The sequence below is a fragment of the Capra hircus genome, chromosome 23 (genome assembly GCF_001704415.2).
Source record: "Capra hircus breed San Clemente chromosome 23, ASM170441v1, whole genome shotgun sequence".
Taxonomy (NCBI): Eukaryota; Metazoa; Chordata; class Mammalia; order Artiodactyla; family Bovidae; genus Capra; species Capra hircus.
In genome coordinates this window covers 37,805,252-37,829,808 of record NC_030830.1, presented here as the reverse complement: position 1 = coordinate 37,829,808, position 24,557 = coordinate 37,805,252, and the positions used below count along the sequence as shown (strand labels likewise).

At 52.5% G+C, this 24,557-nt stretch overlaps 1 protein-coding gene and 1 long non-coding RNA gene across 6 annotated transcripts in view; both read left to right on the top strand.

Moving 5' to 3' along the window:
- Nucleotides 1-15,503, top strand: part of FGD2 (FYVE, RhoGEF and PH domain containing 2) — a 29,808-nt gene extending 14,305 nt beyond the window's left edge. For 4 of the 5 annotated variants that reach the window (XM_018039186.1, XM_018039185.1, XM_018039188.1 and 1 more), the window contains exons 7-16: nt 193-251; nt 500-646; nt 2,042-2,134; nt 8,529-8,608; nt 8,698-8,728; nt 9,375-9,467; nt 10,142-10,273; nt 13,192-13,338; nt 14,462-14,608; nt 14,937-15,503. In XM_018039186.1, coding sequence (XP_017894675.1) covers nt 193-251; nt 500-646; nt 2,042-2,134; nt 8,529-8,608; nt 8,698-8,728; nt 9,375-9,467; nt 10,142-10,273; nt 13,192-13,338; nt 14,462-14,608; nt 14,937-15,152 — 1,145 coding nt within the window. In that variant the 3' untranslated portion in view covers nt 15,153-15,503. The remainder of the gene's footprint in view (nt 1-192; nt 252-499; nt 647-2,041; nt 2,135-8,528; nt 8,609-8,697; nt 8,729-9,374; nt 9,468-10,141; nt 10,274-13,191; nt 13,339-14,461; nt 14,609-14,936) is intronic. The other variant, XM_018039187.1, reaches the window with a different exon arrangement.
- Nucleotides 18,408-21,885, top strand: LOC108633517. Its single transcript, XR_001917129.1, has 3 exons — nt 18,408-19,949; nt 20,967-21,120; nt 21,248-21,885. It is a non-coding gene; the product is annotated as an uncharacterized LOC108633517 (long non-coding RNA).

Here is a 24,557-nt window from a genome sequence, read left to right as displayed (position 1 = left end):
TAGTCCCTTCCCCCCGCGTGGGAAATGGCCCCCATTGTCCAGACACTGGATGGGCCAGGCTACAGGGGAAGGGCTGCCCCTGGGGTGCTCCGGGCAGGCTCTGAGGCCACTGGGTTAAGCCTCAGGGGCCTCCTGCCTCAGCCACCAGCCCCCTACTTTCAGGGGGTGACTCCGACCCTGCCCCCTTTTCAGAAGCTCTTGACATGATCTTCTCGGCTGCTCAGCACTCCAACGCAGCCATCACTGAAATGGTGAGCACCCCAGTCCTCCAAGAAGGAGCTGTGGGCATCCCCAGGGCCCTGTCACCTCCTCCTGCCGCTCTCAGCCCCCGCCAACCCACCCAGGTCTCTGTGTCTGCCCCTCCTCTGACCCTGCCCACAACACCCAGCCCCCTGCTGCCCTCCTTGCCACACCCCATCTCCACCCATGAGAGGCTAGCCTTCCAGAAGCAGGCAGGGTCTTGCCTAGCCCTGGCTGAGGGTGGCCCTCCCGCCCCCAGGAGCGGCTGCAGGAACTGTGGGACGTGTACCAGCGCCTGGGCCTGGAGGACGATATAGTTGACCCCTCCAACACCCTGCTCCGCGAGGGTCCCGTCCTCAAGATCTCCTTCCGCCGCAGCGGCCCCATGGAGCGCTACCTTTTTTTGGTAAGGAGATGCTTGGGGGGCCCGCTCGCTCCACACTGGGGAGGGGAGTCCACAGGCATGGGCCCTCTGCCCCAGGTCCTGCCCGCCTGGCATCTACCTGGCCGGCACTGCAGGAGAGCAGGGACAAGCCTGCTTCTCTATCCTTATGGCTCTGGCACCCTGGTCAGTTCAGTTTTAGTTCAGTCATTCAATCGTGTCTGACTCTCTGCGACCCCATGGACTGCAGCACGCCAGGCCTCCCTGTCCATCACCAACTCCTGAACTTTACTCAAACTCATGTCCATTGAGTTGGTGATGCCATCCAAATATCTCATCCTCTGTCGTCCCCTTCTCCTCCTGCCCTCTATCTTTCCCAGCATCAGGGTCTTTGCAGTGAGTCAGCTCTTCACTTCAGGTGGCCAAATATTGGAGTTTCAGCTTCAACATCAGTCCTTCCAGTGAATATTCAGGACTGATTTCCTTTAGGATGGACTGGTTGGATCTCCTTGCAGTCCAAGGGACTCTCAAGAGTCTTCTCTAACACCACAGTTCAAAAGCATCAATTCTTCTGCATTCAGCTTTCTTTATAGCCCAACTCTCACATCCACACAGGAGTACTGGAAAAACCATAGCCTTGACTTGGGACCAATCACATGCTGCCCCCAAGCCTCAGGGATTTCCAGCTGAGGGGCTTCCCAGACATGTCCTAGGAAGCCACAGAGTCAGAATCTGAACCGAGTCTGTTTGGCTCCAAAACCTGTGATGTCAATCTGTGCTCTAGAGAGGGCAGGCTATTGTTGCTGTTGAGTCGTTTAAGTCGTGTCCGACTGTTTTGTGACCCCATGGACTGTGTAGCCTGCCAGGCTCCTCTGTCTATGGGATTTTTCAGGCAAGAATGCAGTGGGTCGCCATGTCCTTCTCCAGGGGATCTTCCTGAATTGGACTCGCGTCTCCTGCATTGGCAGGCAGATTCTTTACCACTGTGCCAGCAGGGAAGCCCTAGAGGCTGCGCGTCAGGAGGGAATTAGGTTGGCTGCTAGGAAGAACAGCCCCGGTGTGCAGTGAGGAAGCCAAGGCGTCTCCTGGAGATCTGGAAACTGGTCCTACCTGGGGCGGGAGCTACAATCTCTCACCCTTGACCCCCGTGAGAAAGGCCTCATAGGTCTCCAAAGTCTGCCCTGGTCCCCTGAAGTCCACAGGTCGGGCAGCCCCTCGGTGAGCACCCCAGGTGGAGTGGGGCTAGACCGCCCCTTCCTCATCACACTTGTGTTGTCCTGTGAGCTGGCCCAGCGCATGGCGAGAGGGGAGTGAGGCCCAGAGGGGCTCAGCCCACGTCCAGCGAAGCCTGCCCGCTTGTCCTTGCCGCCCTTGCCGCCCTTGCCGCTGTGCACACACGCTCGCTCATGTCTCCTGCAGTTCAACAACATGCTGCTCTACTGTGTGCCCAGGGTCATCCAGGTGGGCGCCCACTTCCAGGTCAGGACCCGCATCGATGTGGCGGGCATGAAGGTAAGAGGGCTTCACCCCCAGGGTCGGACCAAGGGTGGGGAGCAGCAGGAGGGGCCGACCGGTGACTCAGTCCAGGAACCCAGGTGCAGCAGGTCTGGGGCAGTGTGAAGGCGGAAAAGACGAGGCTTAGATCTCTCCCATCTGGACTCCCAGCCTTCCTGTCCAGGGTCCTTCCCAGTGCCCAGCTTCACTTTGCTTTCTCTACCATCTACACCAGGGCTTTGGAAACTTTATGACTGCATGAATCCCCTGGGAGGCTTGTTAAAATAATGGGTTCTGAGTCAGTAGGTCTGGTGTGGGGTCAGAGATTCTGCATTTCTGCCCAGCTCCTGGCGGATGCCAGTATTGCAACTTTGAGTAGGAAGGGTGTCCACTGTCAGCTCAGTTGCCTACTTGGATGTGTCCACATCCAGAGATGGCCACGAATGAGCAGGGACAGCAGCCTATAATAGTGCCTGAGTGGTCCCCATAGGTTAGGCCCTGCATCACTCCCATTGGACCCTCATAACACAGCCCTGGGATGTAGGGGCTGTTATTATCCCCTGCATTTCTTTAGTTTTTAAAAAATCTTAAAATAAAATAATTTTATTACCTAAAAATGTAAATAATACACGTTCCAAAATCAAGCTACGTAAAAAAATATATGCAACATGAATTGCACATATAGGCTCTCCGTCCCCTAGCTCCCTTCCCTAGAGGCAGCCTTTGCTCCTTGTGAGGCCTTCCAGAGATAGTGTATTCATTATGGCATCCTTACTTTTCTTTCACATAGACAGTGTTTTTCACATACACTATTCTGTGGTGGACTTTTTAAACTAGCTACTTATTCTGGAGATGATTAGAACTCAGTTCGTTTGGAGCTTCCTCATCCTTTTGCATAGATGCATAGTGTCCTGGTGTGTGGATGTACCGTGATTCATTCAACCAGTCCGGAACTGATGGACGTTTAGACTGTTCTCAGTTGTCAGTGTCTGCAAATGAGACTGCAGTGAGTAACTGTGTACAGTCTGAGGATATCTGTAGTTAATCCCATTTTCAAAAATAAGGAAATAAAGTGATACATCCAGACAGTGAGATATTATTCAGTGGTAAGAAGGAGTGAGCTATAAAGCCATGGAAAGACATGAAGGAAGGTTAAATTCGTATTACTCAGTGGAAGAAGCCCATCTGAAAGGCTACATACATACATACGGTGCACGCCTACTGTCTGATTCTACATACATACATACGTGCATATCTACTGTCTGAGTCTACATACATACATATGGTGCACGCCTACTGTCTGATTCTACATACACACATACATATGGTGCACGCCTATTGTCTGATTCTACATACATACTACATACATGCACGCCTACTGTCTGATTCTACATACATACATACGGTGCACACCTACTGTCTGAGTCTACATACATACATATGGTGCACGCCTACTGTCTGATTCTACATACATACATACATGCACGTCTACTGTCTGATTCTACATACATCCATACGGTGCATGCCTACTGTCTGATTCTACATACATACATCCATACGGTGCACGCCTACTGTCTGATTCTACATACATACATACATATGGTGCACGCCTACTGTCTGATTCTACATACACACATACATATGGTGCACGCCTACTGTCTGATTCTACATACATACTACATACATGCACGCTTACTGTCTGATTCTACATACATACATACATATGGTGCACGCCTACTGTCTGATTCTACATACATACTACATACATGCACGCTTACTGTCTGATTCTACATACATACATACATGCACGTCTACTGTCTGATTCTACATACATACATACGGTGCACGCCTCCTGTCTGATTCTACGTACATACATACGTGCACGTCTACTGTCTGATTCCGATGCTGTGACATCCTGGAAGAGGCATTTTCTCTCTGGATGGAGACAGCGAGAGGGTCAGTGGTTACTGGGGTTGGGAAGGGAGGGATGAACGCAGGATTTTAAGGGTGGTGAGACTGCTTTGTATGGTGCTATAATGGTTGCTGTTGGTTAGTTGCTAAGTCATGTCCAACTCTTTGTGACCCCATGGACTCCTCTGTCTATATAATGGTAGATATCAGTTATTATACATTTATCCAAACCCACAGAATGTGTACAACACCAAGAGTGAAGTGTGATGTGAACTATGAACCTTGGGTAATGATGACAGGTTTGTTGATTCTAACACATGTACCGCTCTGGTGGGGAAGTGTTATTAATGGAGAGGCTGTGCACGTATGGGCACAGGGGGCATCTGGGAAATCTCTGTACCTTCCTCTCAGGTTTGCTGTGAACCTAAACACTGATTAAAAAAAAACAAGGCCCAGAAAGGTTAGGGCCTCCCTGATAGCTCAGTTGGTAAACAATCTGCCTATAATGCAGAGACCCGGTTCGATTCCTGGGTCGGAAAGTTCCGCTGGAGACGGGATAGGCTGCCCACTCCAGTATTCTTGGGGTTCCTTGTGGCTCAGCTGGTAAAGAGCTGGCTCAGTGGTAAAGGCTTACCCACTCCAGTATTTTGGCCTGGAGAATCCCATGGACTCTATAGTCCATAGGGTCACAAAGAGTTGGACACGACTGAGTGACTTTCACTTTCTCTTTCAGAAAGATTAAGTAACTTGCTTGGGGCTCACACAGCAAATCCTTGTTTGCATGATCAAGCCCAGATATAACAGAGTCCAGAGCCTCTGTATCTAACCAGCATACTATACTGTCTCCTATTAAGGCTTCAACCCAGAGGGATAAAGCATAGGGTGGAACTGCAGGCATAGTGGAGGAAATGGGAAGAAAACCCTCTGGGCCACCCCTCTCTGATGGCTCCTAAGTCCCGGTGGCCGGGGCTGGAAGAAACAGAGGTCAGATCTGGCCCATCTTAGTATCTTTCCATCTCCCCTTTCCCTCTCCTTACCCCACATGACATCTCCCAGGATTTGCCCCAGGAGGCAGCCCAATTCTGACCCTGGAGACCTCCTGAGGTCTGAGAGCCCCTGCAGGAGGGCCTTGCCCCCGCTCCTGACTTGGATTGCCTGGCATTTGGGGCTGAAACAAGGGCTGGGGGTGGGGTGTAGTCTGAGGGTGATGAGAGCTGATGGCTGGACATGGGCAGCTTCTGGGGGCTCCCAGTCCGCCCCCCATGCCTCAGCAGACTGAGGTCTTTTGGGAACGCAGCCCCCTACTCTGTGTCATCCAGCTTCTCTTACTGAATGTGGCCAGAATGTCCCAGAGGCCAGAGCAGGCATGCGCTTGTACGTCTGGGCGCCGTGGTGGGTGAGACTGAGAAATTGAGAAATTGAGACTAGAGAAATTGGAGACTGGCAGCCCTGTCTTAGGACTGGCAGAGACCCAGGCATAGAAAAAGAGAGGCAAAGATTGACAGAAAAGCCAAGAAATATAGAGACCAAAACAGAGTCGTTAAGAGGAAATCCATAAATATGTTCCCTAGAGTGTCTGACGCTCAGGATGTGTGCGCCGTCTTCCCGGCGTCTGCCAGTCTCGGCGAACACAATCACTGCAGGGCGTGTCTGGTGCTCTGGTGGTCACACAGCGCCCTCTCCTGGATGGCGCGGGCCTGGCGGGTGCAGAGCTGTCCACCCAGCCGCGTTTGTACAGGAATCATTTTCTGAGTCTGAGGTTTGGAGGCAGGGCTGGTCTTTGACCACTATGATGGCTCCCACTAGCCCATACCCCCCGGCCTCTCTCCTTCCTGAGTGTCAGGGAGCCCTGGATCTCAGCAGCTGATTTCCACCCCCCAGGGGCTCAGTTCAGCTCAGTCACTCAGTCGTGTCCGACTCTTTGCGACCCCATGGACTGCAGCACGCCAGGCCTCCCTGTCCATCACCAACTCCCGGAGTTTACTCAGACCCATGTCCATTGAGTCGGTGATGCCATCCAACTATCTCATCCTCTGTCGTCCCCTTCTCCTCCTGGCCTGCCTGGGTCCTATCTTTGTGCCATTCTGCACAGGGCCATCCTGGGTGTGGGCCCTTGGGCACTCATGGACCCAAGACAACTGCGTCTCCATGGACAGCTGTGCAGGTTGGGCACTGCACGAGCACCTCCCAGCTAAAACGAGCGCTCGGCAGCCACAGCAGACAGCACAGGTTGCATATAGACAGTTCTCATTGTCCGGCAGATGGCAGTCAAGTCTCGGGTTCAACAAACCAGACTCTTGACTATTACATCAGTTTGCCAACAGATGTCAGTAAAGTGTTTTGAGGAAGAGGTGTCTTTTTCTAATTAGCACAAAGGCACTGCATGGGCTGGCAGGGACCTGACTGCCAAGTCTGGTGGTTGAGCCTGGGCACAGCCCAGCTCGGGAAACTGTCCTTCAGAAACCTACATCCTGCACCCCTGCAGAGGTGGTCCCTCAGGTCAGGGATCTCCCCAGTTCCCCTTTACTATGAAAAGCGTCATGTTTCTTCCCAGCTCTGGCCTCCAAGCCTTAGATTTCTCCCTTCTTGTCCCTCTCCCTCCCCCAGTCAGTCATGGAGTCTTGCCAGATTCCTGATATAGACCCTTTGAGCCTCCGCATTGTCAAGGGTATCAAGAGCAGGTCACATCCAGCCCCTTCTAGAGGCAACGGGCAGGTTCTGTGGGCCCAGTGAATAGACCAGGCCTCTCGTGAGCAAGTCATGCTCTTGCAGGAGTGGTGGGCGGCCTGAAAGTGTGCCAAGGCCTGCTCACCTTGCGGCAGGGAGCTGCAGAGGGGCCAAGTGTCAGGTGGGTTCACGTCCCTCCATGCTAGGCCCCTGGGCTCCAGGTCTGTGTCTTCACTTCCTTTCATGACCCTGTCTTCACACGGCCTGGGAGGCATCTGTGTTTACCGGGCTCTGGGGTAGAGTAGAAAGAGACGTGCTTCTACCTTACCCATGAGGACCGAAACCCTGAGTCTGAATCTTCATTCTGCTCTTTAGATGCTGTGTGACCCCAAGCAGGTCTCTTGTCCTCTCTGACCTCCATTTCCTCATCTCCCAAATGAGGGTGATAATATCTGCCTCTCAAGATTGCTGTAAAGATTTTCATTCACATCTGTTTATTATGGACACTTTTAAGGGGAGAAAATGGTACCTCATATATTCATCACCTGGTTAGGATGACTGTCAACTCAAAACTGGTCTCTTCAGCAACCCCCCTTCTAGTCCCCTTTTCCAATGGATTATTTAAGAGCAAATCTCAGACACGCAATCATTTCACCTATAAATACTTCAGTATGTCTTTGTAAGAGGCAGGAACTGTTTTTTTTTTTTTTTTTTTTTTTTTGGGAACTGTTTTTTAAAAAAGATATTTTATTTTATTTTTTGGCCATTCCATGCTGCATGTGGGATATTAGTTCCCCAGCTGAGGATCAAACCCTTGCTTCCTGCAGTGGAAACTCAGACTGTACCGCCAGTGAAGGCCCAAGGACTCTTTTCTCTTTTTTTTGCCCTAAAAGATGCCAACAGTACCATGATTACATCTAACAAATTAATGATACTTATTTAATAACAGAGAGATCCCTTGGTTCTCCTTGGCTGGGTCGTAATTGCCTTCTCACAGCTGATCTGTGTGAATCATTTCTGATATGCTTCTTACATGCCCTTTATCTATCATACTTCCCTCTCCTACTTTCCTCTCATTTATTAATTGAAAATCAGATCATTTCTCTGGCAGAGTCGCTCTCAGTCTGGATTCTGCTGACCGCACCCCAGTGGTGTCATTCACTGTGTCCCATGGGCCCCCATATTCCCCAGAAACTGGTAGATGACCACGGGTTCAGCTGTGCCAGAGGACTGCAGCCGGTGGCAGGCAGTGCCCTCAGGGACACGTGGTGGCCGTTAAGTGTTAGAACTGATCAGTGGGTTCAGCAGTTGTGCCCATTAAATGAGAACACGTGCGGGTGCTCAGCGAAGCGCTTTGTGACCGGCAGCCTTCACAGCGGCCTCGGAACCTGCGGAGTTCTGGGATGAGGGTGGTGGAGGACAGGAGGTGGAGATCTGTCCGGTCTGTCGAGCTGTTATCAATTCCTTCATTCACGATATGGGGCAGAGGGTTTCATCCTAGGCCCTATGTCTGCTATTGGAAAAGCCGTGTCCCCAAACCCAGCGTGTGAGCCAGTTTCCATCTTGGTGACCCTTTTGTCGGGAGTCCCCGCCTCACCCTGGGCAGGCTTATCTGCTGAAGTTCTGGGAGCCCCAGGTCCCGTCTGCTCTGTTGATCGAGGCCAGCTCGGGGCACCTTTGCTGGGCTAGACGGAATGGGGAGCCACTGAGCAAGCTCCCCATCCTTGTCTCTCTGTTTGAATTGTCCCTGGGGCACGATCCTCCTCCCTCCCCACCACAGTGCCTGGGGGGGGCGGGCGGGAGCCTGAGCCATCTCTCCCTCTCTTTGGAGCAGGTGCGGGAGCTGACTGACGCAGAGTTCCCCCACTCCTTCCTGGTGTCCGGGAAGCAGCGAACCCTGGAGCTGCGAGCCCGGTAAGCAGGGGCGGGTCGGTGGGGAGGGGAGAGATGGGAAAGCTGGGAGGGGCCGCTCCCCTCAACACCTGTGTTCTCTTTCTGAGCAGGTCCCAGGAGGAAATGATCTCCTGGTTGCAGGTATCAGAACAAAAGCTCCAGGGCCCCAAGGGTTGTGACTGTGGGGGAGGGAGGGGTGCTGAGTGTGTGCGTGTGTGCGTGTGTGTGTGTGTGTGTGTGTGGACGTGTGAGCACACATGCACCCACCTGCTCTTCCTCAGCTCTGTAGTAGTTGTAGGTGTCAGACAGCTTCAGCTCTTGCCGCTGAATGGCCTGGGACAAGTCAGTTATCATCTCTGAGCCTCAGTTTTCACATCTGTTCTATGTTCAGTTGCTCAGTTGTGTCCGACTCTTTGCAACCCCATAGACTGCTGCACACCAGGCCTCCCTGTCCCTCACTATCTCCCATAGTTTGCCCAAGTTCATGTCCATTGAATTGGTGATTCCATCCCACCATCTCACCTTCTGTCGCCCTATTCTCCTTCTGCCTTCAATCTTTCCCAGCATCAGGGTTTTTTCCAATGAGTTGGCTCTTCGCATCAGGTGGCCAAATAGTTTCTCCTCCCTTTAATCAGATGCTGGACGCTTGAAATGTTGTGCCAACACCCGATAGGCTTTTAGCAGTGCTTATTGAACGTGTGGATGGATTCACAGATGAGCAAACCCCTTCTGCCTCCCCCTCAACCGCCTCCTTTTGCCCTGCACCCCCACCCCGACCCTGCACCAGGCCTGCCAAGACGCCATTGACCAAATTGAGAAACGGAATGAAACCTTCAAGGCTGCAGTCCAGAGCCCTGAGGGAGACCCCCAAGAGCAGGAGGTAAATTCAGGCTCTGTATTTCTACCCCCCGACCCCGCTTGGAGCTGCCAGCTTCACACAGGAATGACTCCCTCTCTTGGCTCTACCTAGGTAGCTTGGAGGGTGGGGGCATGTCACCCATCACGAATAATTCGGAGGGATCAGGGGAAGCCCCACACCCCAGCATCACCCTACTCATAGAAACTCAGTGCCAAAGACTCCCTCATTAGCAAGAAAGTCCTTTGGGAGCCTCTTTGTGCAGCTGCTCCCAGAAAGGATTTCAGGGCCATAACTCTGGCTGTGGGGGGTGGGGTGTGTGGGTGTGGGTGTGGGTGCAGGTTGGGGTTTTGAAACTGCCTGAAAAACACGAGACCAAGGGCAAGTGAAAGGCAGGTGGGGTGGCAGTTACAGAGAGTGTCTATGACTATTTCAGCTCTGAGCTCTGAACCGTGGCCTGCTGGGTGTCTTTGCTGAGTCCCTTGACCTCTCTGGGCCTCAGTTTCCTCACTTGTAACGCAGGACGTGGAGAGATTGACCTCCCCCAAGTGTGGTCTTTATCCGTTCGGTCCCCTTCATGTGGGAGACACTGGGAAGCATAGCCCGCAGACTCTCTGCCACAAGCCGGTGGGCAGAGGGCCCAGGGCCCCAGGGAGTGGGCAGGGGGGTCCTGAGGTGCCCACCCCGCTGCCCCACAGCTGCAGTCCGAGGAGCTGGGCCTCCGGGCACCCCAGTGGGTGCGGGACAAGATGGTGACCATGTGCATGCGCTGCCAGGAACCCTTCAACGCCCTGACGCGTCGCCGCCACCACTGCCGGGCCTGTGGCTACGTGAGTACCCCCCCCCCCAGCCCCCATCTGCCAGCCCGGCCCTGCCCACCCTGCCCGCTTCAGCCAGTGCAGAAGCGCTGGGCGCTAACCCGGCCAGACATGTGCGTTACTTCGTTCGGACCTCACGTGTCCACATGTGAAGCAGGTCTCCCCCAACCCCTAATCCCCTTTCTGCAGATGCAACCTGAGGCCCAGGCCGGTTAAAGCCACCAGCTCAAGACATTCCCCAGAGCCGACCCTATTCATTCCCCTGCTTCCTTACCACCGTTTCCCAAGACCCCAGGGCCCAGGACCAGGGAACAGCCTCTAGTGTCAGACCCTTCAGCCCCTTGCAGGCCTTGAACCCACCTCCTCATCAGCCCCAGGCCTGCTACACACACCCGCCCCCGCCCCCGCCCCACTCTGTCCGCTCTTCTTGGCCGACCTCAGCTAACTGTCCCCTCTGCTTGGTGGATCCTCAGCACTAACTGCAGCACCTACTCATTCTGGGGCTAACTCTGCCTGCCACGTTCAGGCCTGTTTCCTCACCTGTACAGTGGGAATCAATAACACCTGGGCGGAGACCTCAACAAAGGAAGCTTCACCCCTTCCCTCTCCTTGGCCTCCTTTCCTTACCCTTCCTCCGTCATGGGGGCAGCACCACTCAGAGGCGCAGCCGCCAGCTGATGGAGGAAGGAACCAGGCCACTCCTTTGTCTTATCGGCTCAGGCCCAGTTATCAGAGGCAGATCTTGCTTTGCTTTTTAAGCACCTGCTGCACTTGAGCTGTTCTCTGTTGACATTACAACCCTCTCCATTCACTCCGCAAACACAGGGAGCCCTTTAATGACCTCAGTCTTTAATGACCTTGCAGGGGGTGCCGGGGGGGAAACAGGAGGAGACCAGCTGGGCAGGTTGGGGCCAGTCAGGGAGGTGTCCCCAAAATGTGTTAAACTGCAATGAGAACAAAAGTAAATTTCCAGGACTGGGACACACCTGTGTTCAGATGTGCATTCCATCCCAGAGCCAAACAGACAGGATCTGGGGATGAACTTCCCTTCTCCGTGAGTCACATCAGGAAATGAGAGTCGAGTCCGCTCGCACTTGTAACTTTGTAAGTCGTTTCTAAAAAACTATTTACAAGAGTTAAGAAATACAGAGAGGCCCAAAGAACAATACAGTGACACCCGTGTACCTGCCTTCCGGGTATGAGGAAGAAATAAAGTATTCTGAGAACTGAATAGATGATCCTTGATCGAAGCCTGGATGGGAAAAGACAGAACCAGATACAGACGTCATTGCTGGGACCATTGAGCGATATTTGCTTATGAAGCATTTGTAGTTAATAAGACTGTATTGATGTTAAATTTCCTGAGTGTGGTCATGATATTGTGGGTAGGGAGAAGAATGTCCTTGTTCTTAGGAGCTACAAGCTACATATTTAAGAGTGACAAGACGCACAATGACTGTAACTTAAATGGTTCAGAAGGAAATATAGATCGAGGGAGAGAGACAGAAAGGGAGAGAGTGAAGTGAAGTGAAAAGTGAAGTTGCTCAGTCGTGTCCAACTCTTTGCGACCCCCTGGACTGCAGCTTACCAGGCTCCTCCGTCCATGGGATTTTCAAGGCAAGAGTGCTGGAGCGGGGTGCCATTGCCTTCTCCAAAAGGGAGAGAGGGAGACATCAAACATGGCGATACATGTTCACAATCCCTGAATTTGGTGGTGGGGGTATCTGTATTATTCTTTCAACTTGTCTTCAGGTTTGAAAGTTTTGAAAATAAGAAGTTGGTAGAGGAGAGAGAAGAAAATAAAAAGTTTCTAATAATGTTTAAAAAAAATTAAATCTCAAAAAAAAAAAAAAATCTAGTTAAATATTCCCAAGGCTGAAGCCCTGTGTGTGAGGGCTTTGTGAGACACCCTTGGCCCAATTCTGGGGTTTCTCGTGCCCGTGCAAACCTTTGTACTCTGTGAGTCATCCTTTCGGTGGTTGGGTGCCCAGTTTCTGCCTCCCCGCCTGCCAGACGGGAATCCTGGTGAGGGTGGGGCAAGCCCAGGCCCTCTCCTACCGGTTCCTCCCAGGCCACGTGCTGTGCTGGGCACACAGGCCGGCTCCCTGATGAGTTACCCTTTCTCCTAGGCTCGCTCTCTTGCCCCCATTTCCAGTCCCACTTCCTGGACTCCCTGTGACACCCTAGTCTTCCTGGAAGTTGCATCCTGCCGTGCCTGTGTTTCTCCCCAGGTTTTCTCATGCCTCTTTCACCCGGTCACCCCAGCCTGCTCTGCTGCAGCCTTCTTGCAGCTGTGGTGGGCTGAGGGACAGCCCCCCTCCAAAGACTACACATGGCAGATCTTCCTGGCGAAAACTGCCAGCCCACCATTTTTATATCAGAACATGCTTGACTCTAAGATTGAGTGGATTGCAAAACCTGGATGACTTAACGCTCAACCATAGGACTGTAAAGGCACGTTCCGAGTGAGGAGGGCTGGCTGCTACCTGTGAGCGGTGTGGCCCTTGCCAAGTCACTGCTCCCTCATTGCAAAGTGAGGGTAAAAGTCCCAAGGCTGGTTCCTTGCTGGGGCCACAGGAAGGCAGGTGAGATGGCGGAAGGGAAAGAGAGAGAGTATTCAGAGAAGTGATGAGATGCAAGGGGTGAGTGCCGGTCAAGCCCCCGGGATCAGGAGCTGCCCCCGCAAAGGGGACCATGCAAGGAGAGAGGCTGAGCTCCTTCAGAGGGGCCCACATCTCAAGCCCCCCAGCTGGGGGCCCTGGAGCCTGACACCAACCCTCCCAGGCAGCAGACAGGACAGGGAGGCCCCACTCTATCTCCATCTCTCTCCTGAAGCCTGTTCTTTCTTTGGTCCCTGGTGATTCTCACGTCCCTAGCTCCCGGGTCAAGGCAGGAACCGCGTCCAAGCCCCTCCCTGCCCGTCCTCCCAGGTGGTGTGTGCCAGGTGCTCGGACTACCGGGCGGAGCTTAAGTACGATGCCAACAGGCCCAACCGAGTCTGCCTGGACTGCTACACCTTCCTCACCGGAAACGTGCTCCCTGAGGAAAAGGAGGACAAGAGACGGGGCATCCTGGAGGTGAGGGTCGCTGCCTCTGCTCGGCAGACGTCTGCAGGGCCTCCCAAGTGCGGGCGCTGTCCTTGGCACTGAAGAACTAGCCCGCTGTGGTCACACACCCCCACCTTCTCTCTGCCCATGGACACCCCCGCTAACATCCCCTACCCCTGCCGAATAAAACAGAGCTGGGCCTGTCACCCAGTGGAAGCAACTTCTGGCTCCAGGCTGCCACCTGGTCTCCTGCCCCTCCCCTGCCTCCCCATCCAGTGGTTCCCACAACCCCCCGGAGCACTCCTGTTCACGTCCCCATGCCCCAGCCGTCCCAGGAGGTGAAGAGAGCTGGTGCCGCTGATTCCATTTTGCAGATGGGGAGATTGAGGCTCAGGGTCCCACTGCAGGGAAGAGGCAGACTGAGACTCCATTCTAGTTGGAAGGGACCTCAGGGTCCGGCTGGTTCTATCCCAGGGAGGCCCAGACCCAGAGAAGTGACTCACCCAAGGTCACACGGCGACTTAGGAGCCAGCTCTCTGATCTGTGCTACGGGTAGTCGCTGCTGCCTTTGGGGCTGCCCAGGCTGCTCCCTCCTCTGGGGCACTAGCTGTATTCAGCTTCGTGCTCCACATACAGTGGTATCTAGCCCAGCCACTGGTTACCACCACCGCTGTCTGCACGGCCCCCGCTCATTAAAGCCAGGCTGACATCCCACTGTCCTTGAGAGGTGGGAGAAGACCCCAGCCTATTCCACCTGAATTCAGCTCCCAAGTTCAAGTTGATCCTTTCCGCCACATCTGCCCACTTTCTGACCCTCCCCCATTCTTTTAGGCCCAGACCCTGCCCACACCTTCTCTGACTGCTGGTCCGCACAACCTGCTCCTGGAAGAGGGAATGGTCTCTGCCCCTTTTCAGGCTCCCTTTCTGCTCCCTGGGGGCTACTTGCAAGGGATACGCCCTCCCAGCCCCTACCCCAAGCTCAGGCTGGCCAGCCGTGTGACTACAAGTCCCTGATGGGACCTCTCAGAGCCTCGGGGACAAATAGCCTCTCCTTTTGCGGGGTTGCCAGTAAGGTTTAGAAAGAGGGCTTTCTGATGGCCAGCATCGGGTAGTGGGAGCTATGCTCCCTGACGGTCCCTCTCTCTGGTTTCAGAAAGGAGCCGTGGCGGGGTCCGAGCAGAGCCTGATATGCAGCTTTCTGCAGCTTCTGGGGGACAAATGGGGCAAGAGTGGGTCCCGGGGCTGGTGTGTCATCCCCCGGGACGACCCCCTCGTGCTCTACGTTTATGCTGCCCCTCAGGTAACGCCACTCCCTGCCCCTCCTCGCAGTATGTGTGTCTGTCAGCAGGGGGGTGAGGGTGAGTCCCGCTGGTCCCATAAATCAGATGGGGAAACCGAGGCTTGGTGAGGCCCTGGTTCCCTCGAGTCACAGGGTTAGCAGCTTTCAGAGCTGGGCCCAGACTCCAAGCCATGACAGTTTTGCCTCAGGGGGATGACCAGTCTTCTTCTTTGAGGCCCCTCCTGCCAGCCCACCCCACTGCGTGGGTGTTTGGGGGGGCAAGAGGTGGGCGTGTGGCTGGAACCCAGAGGCAGCAACCACAGCTCCCCCTCCCTCCCTTCCACCCCAGGACATGCGGGCCCACACCTCCATCCCCCTGCTGGGCTACCAGGTGACCGCTGGGCCCCAGGCGGACCCCCGGGTCTTCCAGCTGCAGCAGTCAGGCCAGCTCTACACCTTCAAAGCCGAAAGCGAGGAGCTGAAGGGCCGCTGGGTGAAGGCCATGGAGCGGGCGGCCAGCGGCTGGAGCCCTGGGGGGCCCGCTGACAAGGACCTGTCTGACTGAGCCACGTGCCAGCCCCTCTCACCCGCGGAGCCCGATGCCTGCCTGCGGGCTGAGGCTGCGGCTGACCCGCTACCCCCAGCTGAGCTTTCAAAGAATCATCTTCAGTGTTCTGCGTTCAGCCCGTGTCTCTGGATTTGAGATTCAGAAAACATGGGTCCGTTCCTCTGGGGAGGGGGTGAAGAAGTATATCTCGGCTTACCCAGGGCCGAGGGGGTTCCTGGGATGGGGGACTTTCAGCTCTAAAGCTAGGAAAGTCCCAGGTAACCCACGACTGTTGGTCACCAAGGTGATTCTCAGTCCGGGCTGTGCATGAACTGACAGAAAAATAAAGATAAAAATAAGTTAAAAATTAAAAAAATACCAGTGCTGGTATCCTTCACGAAAGATTTCCGATTTGACTGGTCTGGGATGGGGAGGCACATGAATGTTTTAGGAGTTCCCCCAAGAGTCCGATGTGCAGCCTGGGTTACCTGGATAAAGGAGAAAGCAAGCGGACTACCAAGTGCCCATCATGAGAGTAATAATACTAATGAATGTCAAACATCTACTGAGGCAGGTACCGTTCTCGTTTTATGTGGATTATCTCACTTTACTCTCAGGATTTATAATCCCCATTTTCCAGATGAGGACACTGACTCTTAGAGAGGGTTAGTCATTGCTCAAGGTCCCCCCAGCTGCTGGATGTAGGAACCAGGTTTTAACACAGTGCACTAAGGTGGAAGCTCCATCCATCAGGTAGCAGAGCAGTTGGCTGAGCAGAGAAGGGGGGGCAAGAGTGAAGAAAATAGGGGGAGACAGCAATAGGAGCTGGAGGGGAAGTCAGGGGAGCATCTCCCACCCTCCAGAGGGTGGGGTAGGCTGCTTTTTCATAAGAGACCACCGAGGGGTGGCAGTGACCAGCAGCCCACATCCAGGCCGCCCCCCCCCCTTCCCGGTCCCTGACACGAGTAGCAGACAAGTCACACATCTTTGCCCAGCAGTCTGCTCCTGCCTCCCTCTGCAATCTGAGGTCCCCTCCCTTCTGTAGGGTATTTTTTAATTTTCTTGGTTGAGTCACACAGCACGTGGGATCTTAGTTCCCCAATCAGGACTCAAACTCACGGCCCCTGTTGTGGAAGCATGGAATCTTAACTCCTGGACTACCAGGGAAATCCCTTTAGGGTATTTTTTAAAGCCCAAGAAAACCTACTTGGCACCATCTCTCTGGGGACCAGCCTGGCCTGGCTGTAAGTTTATTCCTTCATTTAACAAGTATTTGTTGAGCATCTTTTTGGGCCAAATGCAGTTCCTATACCAGGGTACAGCGATGAAGGAGACAAAATTTCTGCCTTCATGGAGTTTATGTTCTTATTCAACAAAGTAAGTCCATATTAATAAAATGTAGAACATATTAGATTAACGAGTGACAAACCATCCAAGCTTGCCTAGTTTTGAAACTGAAAACCTTAAGTCTCAGGAAACCCCTCAGTTCCAAGCAAACCAGGAAGGTTGGTCATTCTGGTAGGACAACAAAAGGAGTAGGAAAATGAGCAGGGGTCTTGGGGGGGGGTGTGTGTCCGTTTTTAAAGGAAAATCAAGGAAGGCTTCACTGAGCAGTCAGTGTCTGAAGAACAAGCTCAAGGGGAGAAGAAAGGGAGAGCAGCACTCAGGTAGCGGGTGTTGGGGGAGAGCATTCCAGGCAGAGGGAACAGCAAGTGCAAAGGTCCTGCGGTGGGAGCCTGCCTGGCGCGTGCAAAGAACACTGAGGAGGTCAGTGTGGCCGGAGCAGAGTGGGCAGGAAGGAGAGCAGGGCAGAAGACGTCAGGCCATCACTAAACTGAGCGTGGGGTCAGGGCTGAATGAGATGAGGAGTCTTGAGGGGAATTTGATTGGTTTGAACGGACTCTGTCCTGCTGCTTGCTGAAATAGACTGAAAGGGATGAAGGCAGAAGCAGGTGAGAGGCAGTCACAGCTGTATCAGTGAGAGGGGAGGTGGCTTATATTAGGGCTGGAGCAGTAAAAGTGGTGAGAAGGGATCGAATTCTGGGTTTATTTTGAAGGTAGAGTGGAGACCCCCCCTCCACAGTGACTACGGCGGGAGAGAGAGGGAACCAGAGGTGACTCTACGGCCTCTGACCTGGCCACTAACTGAGATGAGGAGGCCTCGGGAGGGGTAGGTTGGGACGTGCACGAGTTAGAGCTGAGGTGACCGCTCACAGCCTCGGCCAGCAGTCAGGTATCTGAGCCCAGGCACTGGGTCTGAGAGCGGTCATCCACAGATGGGATTTAAAGAGTGTGTGAAACAGAAGGAAGGGGTGTTAGCACCCTGACGTCCTGACTGCACACACATTCTAACCTTCACCTGCAGTGACAATTCTGAGGATTTACCCCAAGGAGGCAGATCAGTGAGAAAACACTCATGCAAGTCATGTATGGTGGTCCCCCAAACTGGAAACTATGTAAATATCCATCCAGAGGAGACTCAGCAAAAAAACTTATGCCCGTGGAGAGGGAACTAGCAAAGTGCTGTGTCCACGCAGTGGAGAACCGTGCGGCTCTTCAGTGAAGCTTCCGTCTTAAGAAGGTCACCTGGGAAGATGCCCGCGAGGTATAAATGGACAATAGCTACAGAAGGATCTAACATTTTAAAACACTCACTGTATGTCAGGCACTGAGTTAAGGTCTTGGTGGAGATTATTGCGCTTAATTCTTTTTTATAAAAATTATTTATTTATTTTTAATCTGGATTTGTAAAATAAATTTATTTCTAGCTTTCCCTGGGTCTTCACTGCACGCACTTTCTCTAGTTGCAGAGGGTGGGCTCTGCTCTTGGGTTGTGATGTGCACGCTTCTCACCGCGGTGGCTCCTCTAGGTGTGGGCTCAGAGCACAGGCTCTAGGTGTGGACTCAGTAGTTGTAGTGCGCAGGCTTTGTTGCCACGTGGCATGTGGGATCTTCCCGGACCAGGGATCAAACCCGTGTCTCCTGCATTGTCAGGCGGATTCCTGTCCATTGTGCCACCAGGGAAGTCCTGCAGCTTCTATTGTGAAGGTAGTTTTATGAGTATATAAAAGGCCTTTGAACATATTTGCTGTAAAAATTTCAAAGGTAATAGTAGTTCATTAAGTGGAAGGAAAGTTAAGGTGTCAATCCCTCAGTCGTGTCTGACTCTTTGTGACCGCATGGATTGTAGCCCACTAGGTTCCTCTATCCATGGGATTTCCCAGGCAAGGATACTGGAGTGGGTTGCCATTTCCTTCTCCAATTAAAAAGTTATTATTATTACTTCTTGGCTCGGCTGGGTCTTCCTTGCTGTGTGCGTCGTCTCTCCAGTTTTGGCGAGTGAGGACTATTCTTCATCACGGTGCTCGGGATTCTCATTGCACGAGGTGGCTTCTCTTGTTGCCAACCACCGGCTCTAGGACACATGGGCTCATCAGCTGAGGCAAGGCTCAATAGTTGAGGTGCGTGGCTTTAGTTGTTCCTCAGATGTGGGATCTTCCTGGATCAGGGATCAAACCAATGTCCATGCAACGGCAGGCAGATTCTTATCCAGTGTACCACTACGGAAGTCCCACTTAATTCTTAGTAACATTAGAAGTAGATACTATATCCAAATCCTCATTTTACAGATGAGGAAACTGAAGCGTCAGTGGTTGAGTAGAACTTGCTTGTGGTCACATAACAGTGGGTGGAAGCGGCAACTTTCCAAATCACTGGCGGTGGAATGTTCCGGTCCTGCTTGGGTGAAGATATTTTACATCTGCCCGACTGAAGGGTACACAATGCACTTTACAAGTGATTGTTCTGCTGTCTTCTTTAGCTGCGTCTGTGGTGTTTGAATCTTTTTTTTCAACATGAGATATTATTCCATAATCACAAGAACAAAAGTGACTTTCCTGTGTTAAGGGGAAAATAAAGGGAGGCCCCAAAGAAGACTCACCCACCCTGCCCTCCTTGCTGGAAGGGTACCTGATCTGCCACCACTTGGGGTTACTTGGCAGAAATGCCAGAACCCAGAGGCTGTGTGCCCCACTGTATGCTGGGCCCCCGCAGCCACTAGGAAGTGCAAGCTGGAAGTACCCGGCAGGAATGGAGTCACTTATGATTCCATGAATGAGTGTGAAGTTGTGAAAATGTACAGTGACCAGGCAATAGAAGAGAGCTGGGACTGGCAGAACTCAGAGTCCCACCAGAAATACCACCAGGGACACCACAGCTCATCTTCTGAGAGCTCAGAGAGGCCCTTATGACGCAGGGGGAGCCCCTGACCTTCCCGGGCTGACCTCACTCTGGCTTCCCTCACCCGTTGACCCTGTTTGTCCCAGGCTCACGGGCTGCGTCAGGTAGGGGTGACTCTAAGGGATTCGGATTTTCACCTTGAAGCTCCCTGCTTCTAAAAGGCTGGAGGCTTGCCTAGCAGCCTGGTGGCTCAAAGTACCCATGTGCCCTGATCGTGGAAGATGATCTAGGGTGGAAGGGGAGGGAAGGCTGGCAGAGGCCAGGACAGGGGCATCTCTGGTGGGCCTCGGGGGCCCCAGGTCAATGGAAGACGTTGTCTCTCCCTGCCTTCCCTCCTGGGGAATCCTCCTTCCTCCGGCACCCGGGGCTGCCTCCAGGGCTCTGGGAACGGCGTCCTCTCATTCATTCACTCATTGCTTCTCACATCCATTATTGCTCAGCTTACTGAGTATTTACACTACGTCATTTCATTCATTCAGGAACAGCCTTTTGGCAGCAGTTCCGCTGTCCGCATTTTACAGATGAGGACGGTGAAACCAGTCAAGGCTCAATAACTTGTCCACGGTCACCCAGCCTGTAAGTAATGAACTCAGACTCAAAGTCTCCTCCTAGCCAACACTGGGGGGCAGTATGCCCCGTGGTTAGTGGGCCCAGGCCTCCACACAGCTCTGCCACTTACTGGCTGTGTTGTCTTGGGTGAGACTTCATTACTCTGGGCTGGGTAAAGCGGGGGTGACCATAATCCTACCTCCCTGGGGAGCTCAGGGGAGTCAGCTGAATGACTATGTGTCCAACACTCAGAGCAGTGGTGGCCACACGTGCTTATCACAGACTTTCACCGTGTCACACTGCGCTGTCAGCTTCTACGTGCTGCAATGCACATATTTATGGAGAATCTGGGAATACAAAGTTGAATAATTTGTAATCCCTACTCTTAGGGAGCTCAGTGTCCAGGTCATTTAAATCACCTGGGAAGCTTTTGAAAAACTCCCAGTGCCCAGCCTGCACCCCGAGGCTGTTAAATGAGAATCCCCTGATTCAGGCTGGGCTGTGACATCAGCCTTTTAAAGTTCATCAGTGGTTCTGAAGAAGAGTCCCTTCAGAAAGGGCAGGACCAGTTCTTGAGCTCGGGAGCCCTGACTCTGGTCCCCAAGGGTTCCCAGCAGTGGTGAATCTGAGTGGGGTGTGTGGGAAGTGGCCTTACTATGACACTATGTGAGTTAGGATATATTGAGCTGGAATTTACATACAGTAAAACCCACCCTGTATAAAATAGTTCCAAGAGTTTTGGCAAAAGGTACAGTCATGAAACCATTATCACAATCAAGACTTATTAATAGGACAGGGTCTTTCCTGACAGTTCAGTGGTTAAGATGCCACAATTCCAACGCAGGGAGTGTGGGTTCAATCCCTGGTGGGGGAACTAAGATCACTCTTGCCACACGACATGGCCTTTAAAACAATGACATAGAACAACTCTGTCTCCCTGAGAAGGCTCCCTGCGCTGCGCCTTTGTAGCCACTCCCTGCCCTCACCCCCTGGCCCCTGGCAACCACTGCTCCGTCCCCTGACCTATGGCTTTGTCTTTTCCAGAAAGTCATCTAGATGGAGTCACACAGTATGGAGACTTTTGAGTCTGGCTTCTTTTACTCGGCCTCATGCATCTGAGACTCACCCACATTGTTCATGGACCAGGACTTTGTTCCCTTCCACTGCTGAGTAGAATCCCCCGTGTGGATATATACGGGTTTGTTTACCTTTACCAGCTGAAGGAAGTTGGGTTATTTTCAGTTTGGGGCAATTATGAATAGTGTTGCTATGAACTATAAACATTCGTGTTCTTTTTTTGTGACCATACATTTTCATTTCTGTAGGGTAAATACCTAGAATTGGATCACGGGGTCATATGGTAAGTGTATGATTAACTCTCAGAAACTGCCAAGCTGGTACTCCCCTTGTGGTCCAGCAATTAAGACTCCACCTGCCAATGCAGGGGACCCAGGTTCGAGCCCTGCTCTGGGAAGACTCCACACGCTGCAGAGCCGCTGAGCAGCAACTACTGAAGCCTGGGTGCCTGGGGCCTGTGCACTGCAACAGGGGATGCCACGGCAATGAGGAGCCCTGCACTGCAATGAAGAAGAGCCTCCGAACGCCGCAGCGAGAGAAAGCCCACACACAGCAGCAAAGACCCAGCGCGGCCAAAAAACTAATCAATTTTAAAAATATAGTTTTAAAAAGGAGTATAGAAAAGAAGAAAAAAGAAGCTGCCAAGCTGCCTTCCTGTATGCTTTCGCACTCCCATCATCAACAGCAAGACCTCCATTGCTCACATCTTCACCGGTTCTTGGCATAGTCAGGGTTTTCGTTTTTGCTTGTTTATAATTTTAATCATTCTGGTGAGGGTGTAGTATCTACAACTCTTTTTTTTTTTTAAGTTTACGAATGTATCGAAAACATCATGTTGTACATCCTTAATCTATGCAATTTGTTGTCAATTATACCTCAATAAAGCTGGCGGAAGTTTATAAATGTAATGAAATAAGGGCCTGTAATAATTAATATTTTTTAAACATAATAATTTTAAGTGTCTATTATGTGCCAGATTCTTCCAAAGTCCTAGGGGCAGCTGGTATGTTGGGAAGGGCACCATGACAGTCTAAAAGGCTCAGATCCCAGCTCTGTGGTGGGTTTGCTGTGGGACTTTGGGCACATCACTCTCTGAGCTTCCAAATTATTTATGTAAATAGGTTGAGCAATGCCCCCTTCCTTGCAGGTTTGGTGTGAAAACCAAAGATGATGCAGGGAAAACTCCTGGTCCACAGAAGGAGTTCAATAGCTGGGAGTTGTGATTAACTATGCTCTTTGTGTAGGCGCCCCAGGTGGCAGAGCGGCAAAGAATCCACCTGTCCATGTTTGATCCCTGGGCCGGGAAGATCCCCTAGAGGAAGAAATGGCAACCCACTCCAGTATTCTTGCTGGGAAAATCCCATGGACAGAGGAGCCTAGCGGGCTACAGTTCATGGGGTGGAAAAGAGTCAGACACAGCTGAGTAAACATGCCCGCTCAGTAGCCACATTCCTGGGGGAACGTGTTCCATTAGCGAGTCTAGTTACTTCTGCCTTCAGCGTTAGTGTTAGTCGCTCAGTCGTGTCCAGCTCTTTTTGACCCCGTGGACTGTAGCCCACCAGGCTCCTCTGTCCATGGGATTTTCCCAGCAAGAATACTGGAATGCGTTGCTGTTTCCTCCCCTAGGGGTTCTTCCCGACCCAGGGATCGAACCTGCGTCTGTTGCGTCTCCAGCATTGGCAGGAGGGCTCTTCACCACTAGCGCCACCTGGGAAGCGCCTTGGTGGTCATGCTCCGAACATCAGACATAGGAATTCTCTCCCACCTGAAACTCCAATCCAGGGGCCTGGTCCCAACCCTCCAGAGGTGGCGTCATGGTTAGAATCCCTGTGCTGCCTCCCTCCTACAGTCCACCAGGCCCTTTGTGATCTGGGTCCTGGCCACCTCTCAGAGCTCATTTATGCATCTCTGTATCCCAGAACTTAGCACCTAGTAAGTGCCCAAGAAATACCTTCTGGCCTGGATTCACTAGCGCTCTCAGGTCACCAGCATGGTTTATTTAGCCATTTAGAGGTGAGATTCCTCTTCCACCGAGGTGAGTGGAGGTCGGAGAGGTGCCATGGGTGGGTGCGAGGTCGTGTGGCACGTCCACCGACTCTCCTAGGGCCCAGGACAAGGTCTCCTAACCCTGACCGTGGCCTCCCACCTTTGCCTTTTCTTCCTGGCTGCCTGTCCCTCCCCCATGACTGGACCCCAAGGCCCCACTTCTTCATGCAATCGGCCAGGGTGGGAGTGTTCCCACCATGGAAACTGGCAAATCAGTCTCTCTCTTACTCCTCACCTCTCAGCAAAGATCTGGTTGCTACTCTTTGCCAGCACACCGCTGTCCACAGGGTCTGGCATCCTGAAGTAGCTGAACGAAGCCACCTTGCTCACCTGCCCAAGCCTCAAGGTGGCCCAGATGCCATCTCTTCTCTCCTCTGGCCTCACGCTCTGTCCTGGGCCAGTTGCTAGCTGACCTTAGCCTGTGCAAACAATGAGCTTCTGCAAGTCGAAGGCCAAGGTAGAGGTGAGGGCACCCAGCTGCTGGTGCTCCTGGCCTGACCCCGGCCTCCACCTGGTCTCGCCCTTCCTGTTCTTACTGCCTGAGTCACTGACACGCTGGAGCCATTTGTCACTGTCATTCTGGAGCCAGTTCTGCCTCTGATTTTTTTCTCCTCACCCTCTTCTCTCCGTGATTCTCTTATTTCTCATTGTTGGCACTTTAATTGTGTCTCTCTTTATCTCTGGGAACAAAAACAAGGGATCAATTTTAATGAACACTTATTATACGCTTTCAGGGTGCCAGTGCATTTAATCTGCAAACCTGCCCCATTGTACAGACGGGAATAGGGAGGTGCAGATTCAGCAGTTCACCCCAAATCACACTGCCCGTAAGTGGGGGAAGCCGGAACTGACTCCGGACGCTCTGTGACCTTTCTGGGAAGCGGCAGTGATCACATTGGACTTACAATTGTAAAACACGGGTTTGAGTTCTGACTCTGTTGCCTCCATGTGACTTCGCTCTCTGGGCCTTGGCTTCCTTCCTCCTTCATAAAACAGGGTGACCAACATGTGCCCTGTCCATTCATAGAGCTGTTTCGGGGTCAAACAAAATAATGGGTGTCAAAGGACTTCGAAAATGTCAGCGTGCTGAGCGTGTGAGTGGATTATTCATATGTGGTTTTGTTTTCCAGTTTTTATTTTCTCTCTCGCCTCTCAGAAGCGGTTTTTGTCTGCCTTGGTTGTGCCAGTGCATATAGGGCCCAGACACAGAGGCGCTCGGTTAATAGCCTTTTCCTCTGTTCTCTGCTGGGCTCCTGTTCCTCAGGCCTTTCGGGGAGACTCATCACCTTTCCCTCTCTCACAATCATCAAGCCCAGACTCAGAGGGTAGGGAGTTTACCACGGCAGGATTCCAATGCTCAGATCAACCACCACCAGGGTAAGTCCACAAACACATCTCAGACATTATCACGGAAGCCAATTGGAATTTACGCTTCACTTTATAGAAACTGGCTGAAGTAAATTTTCAGAAACATACTTTTGTGAAGCAAGGCAAGGTCTGACTTTATCTTTT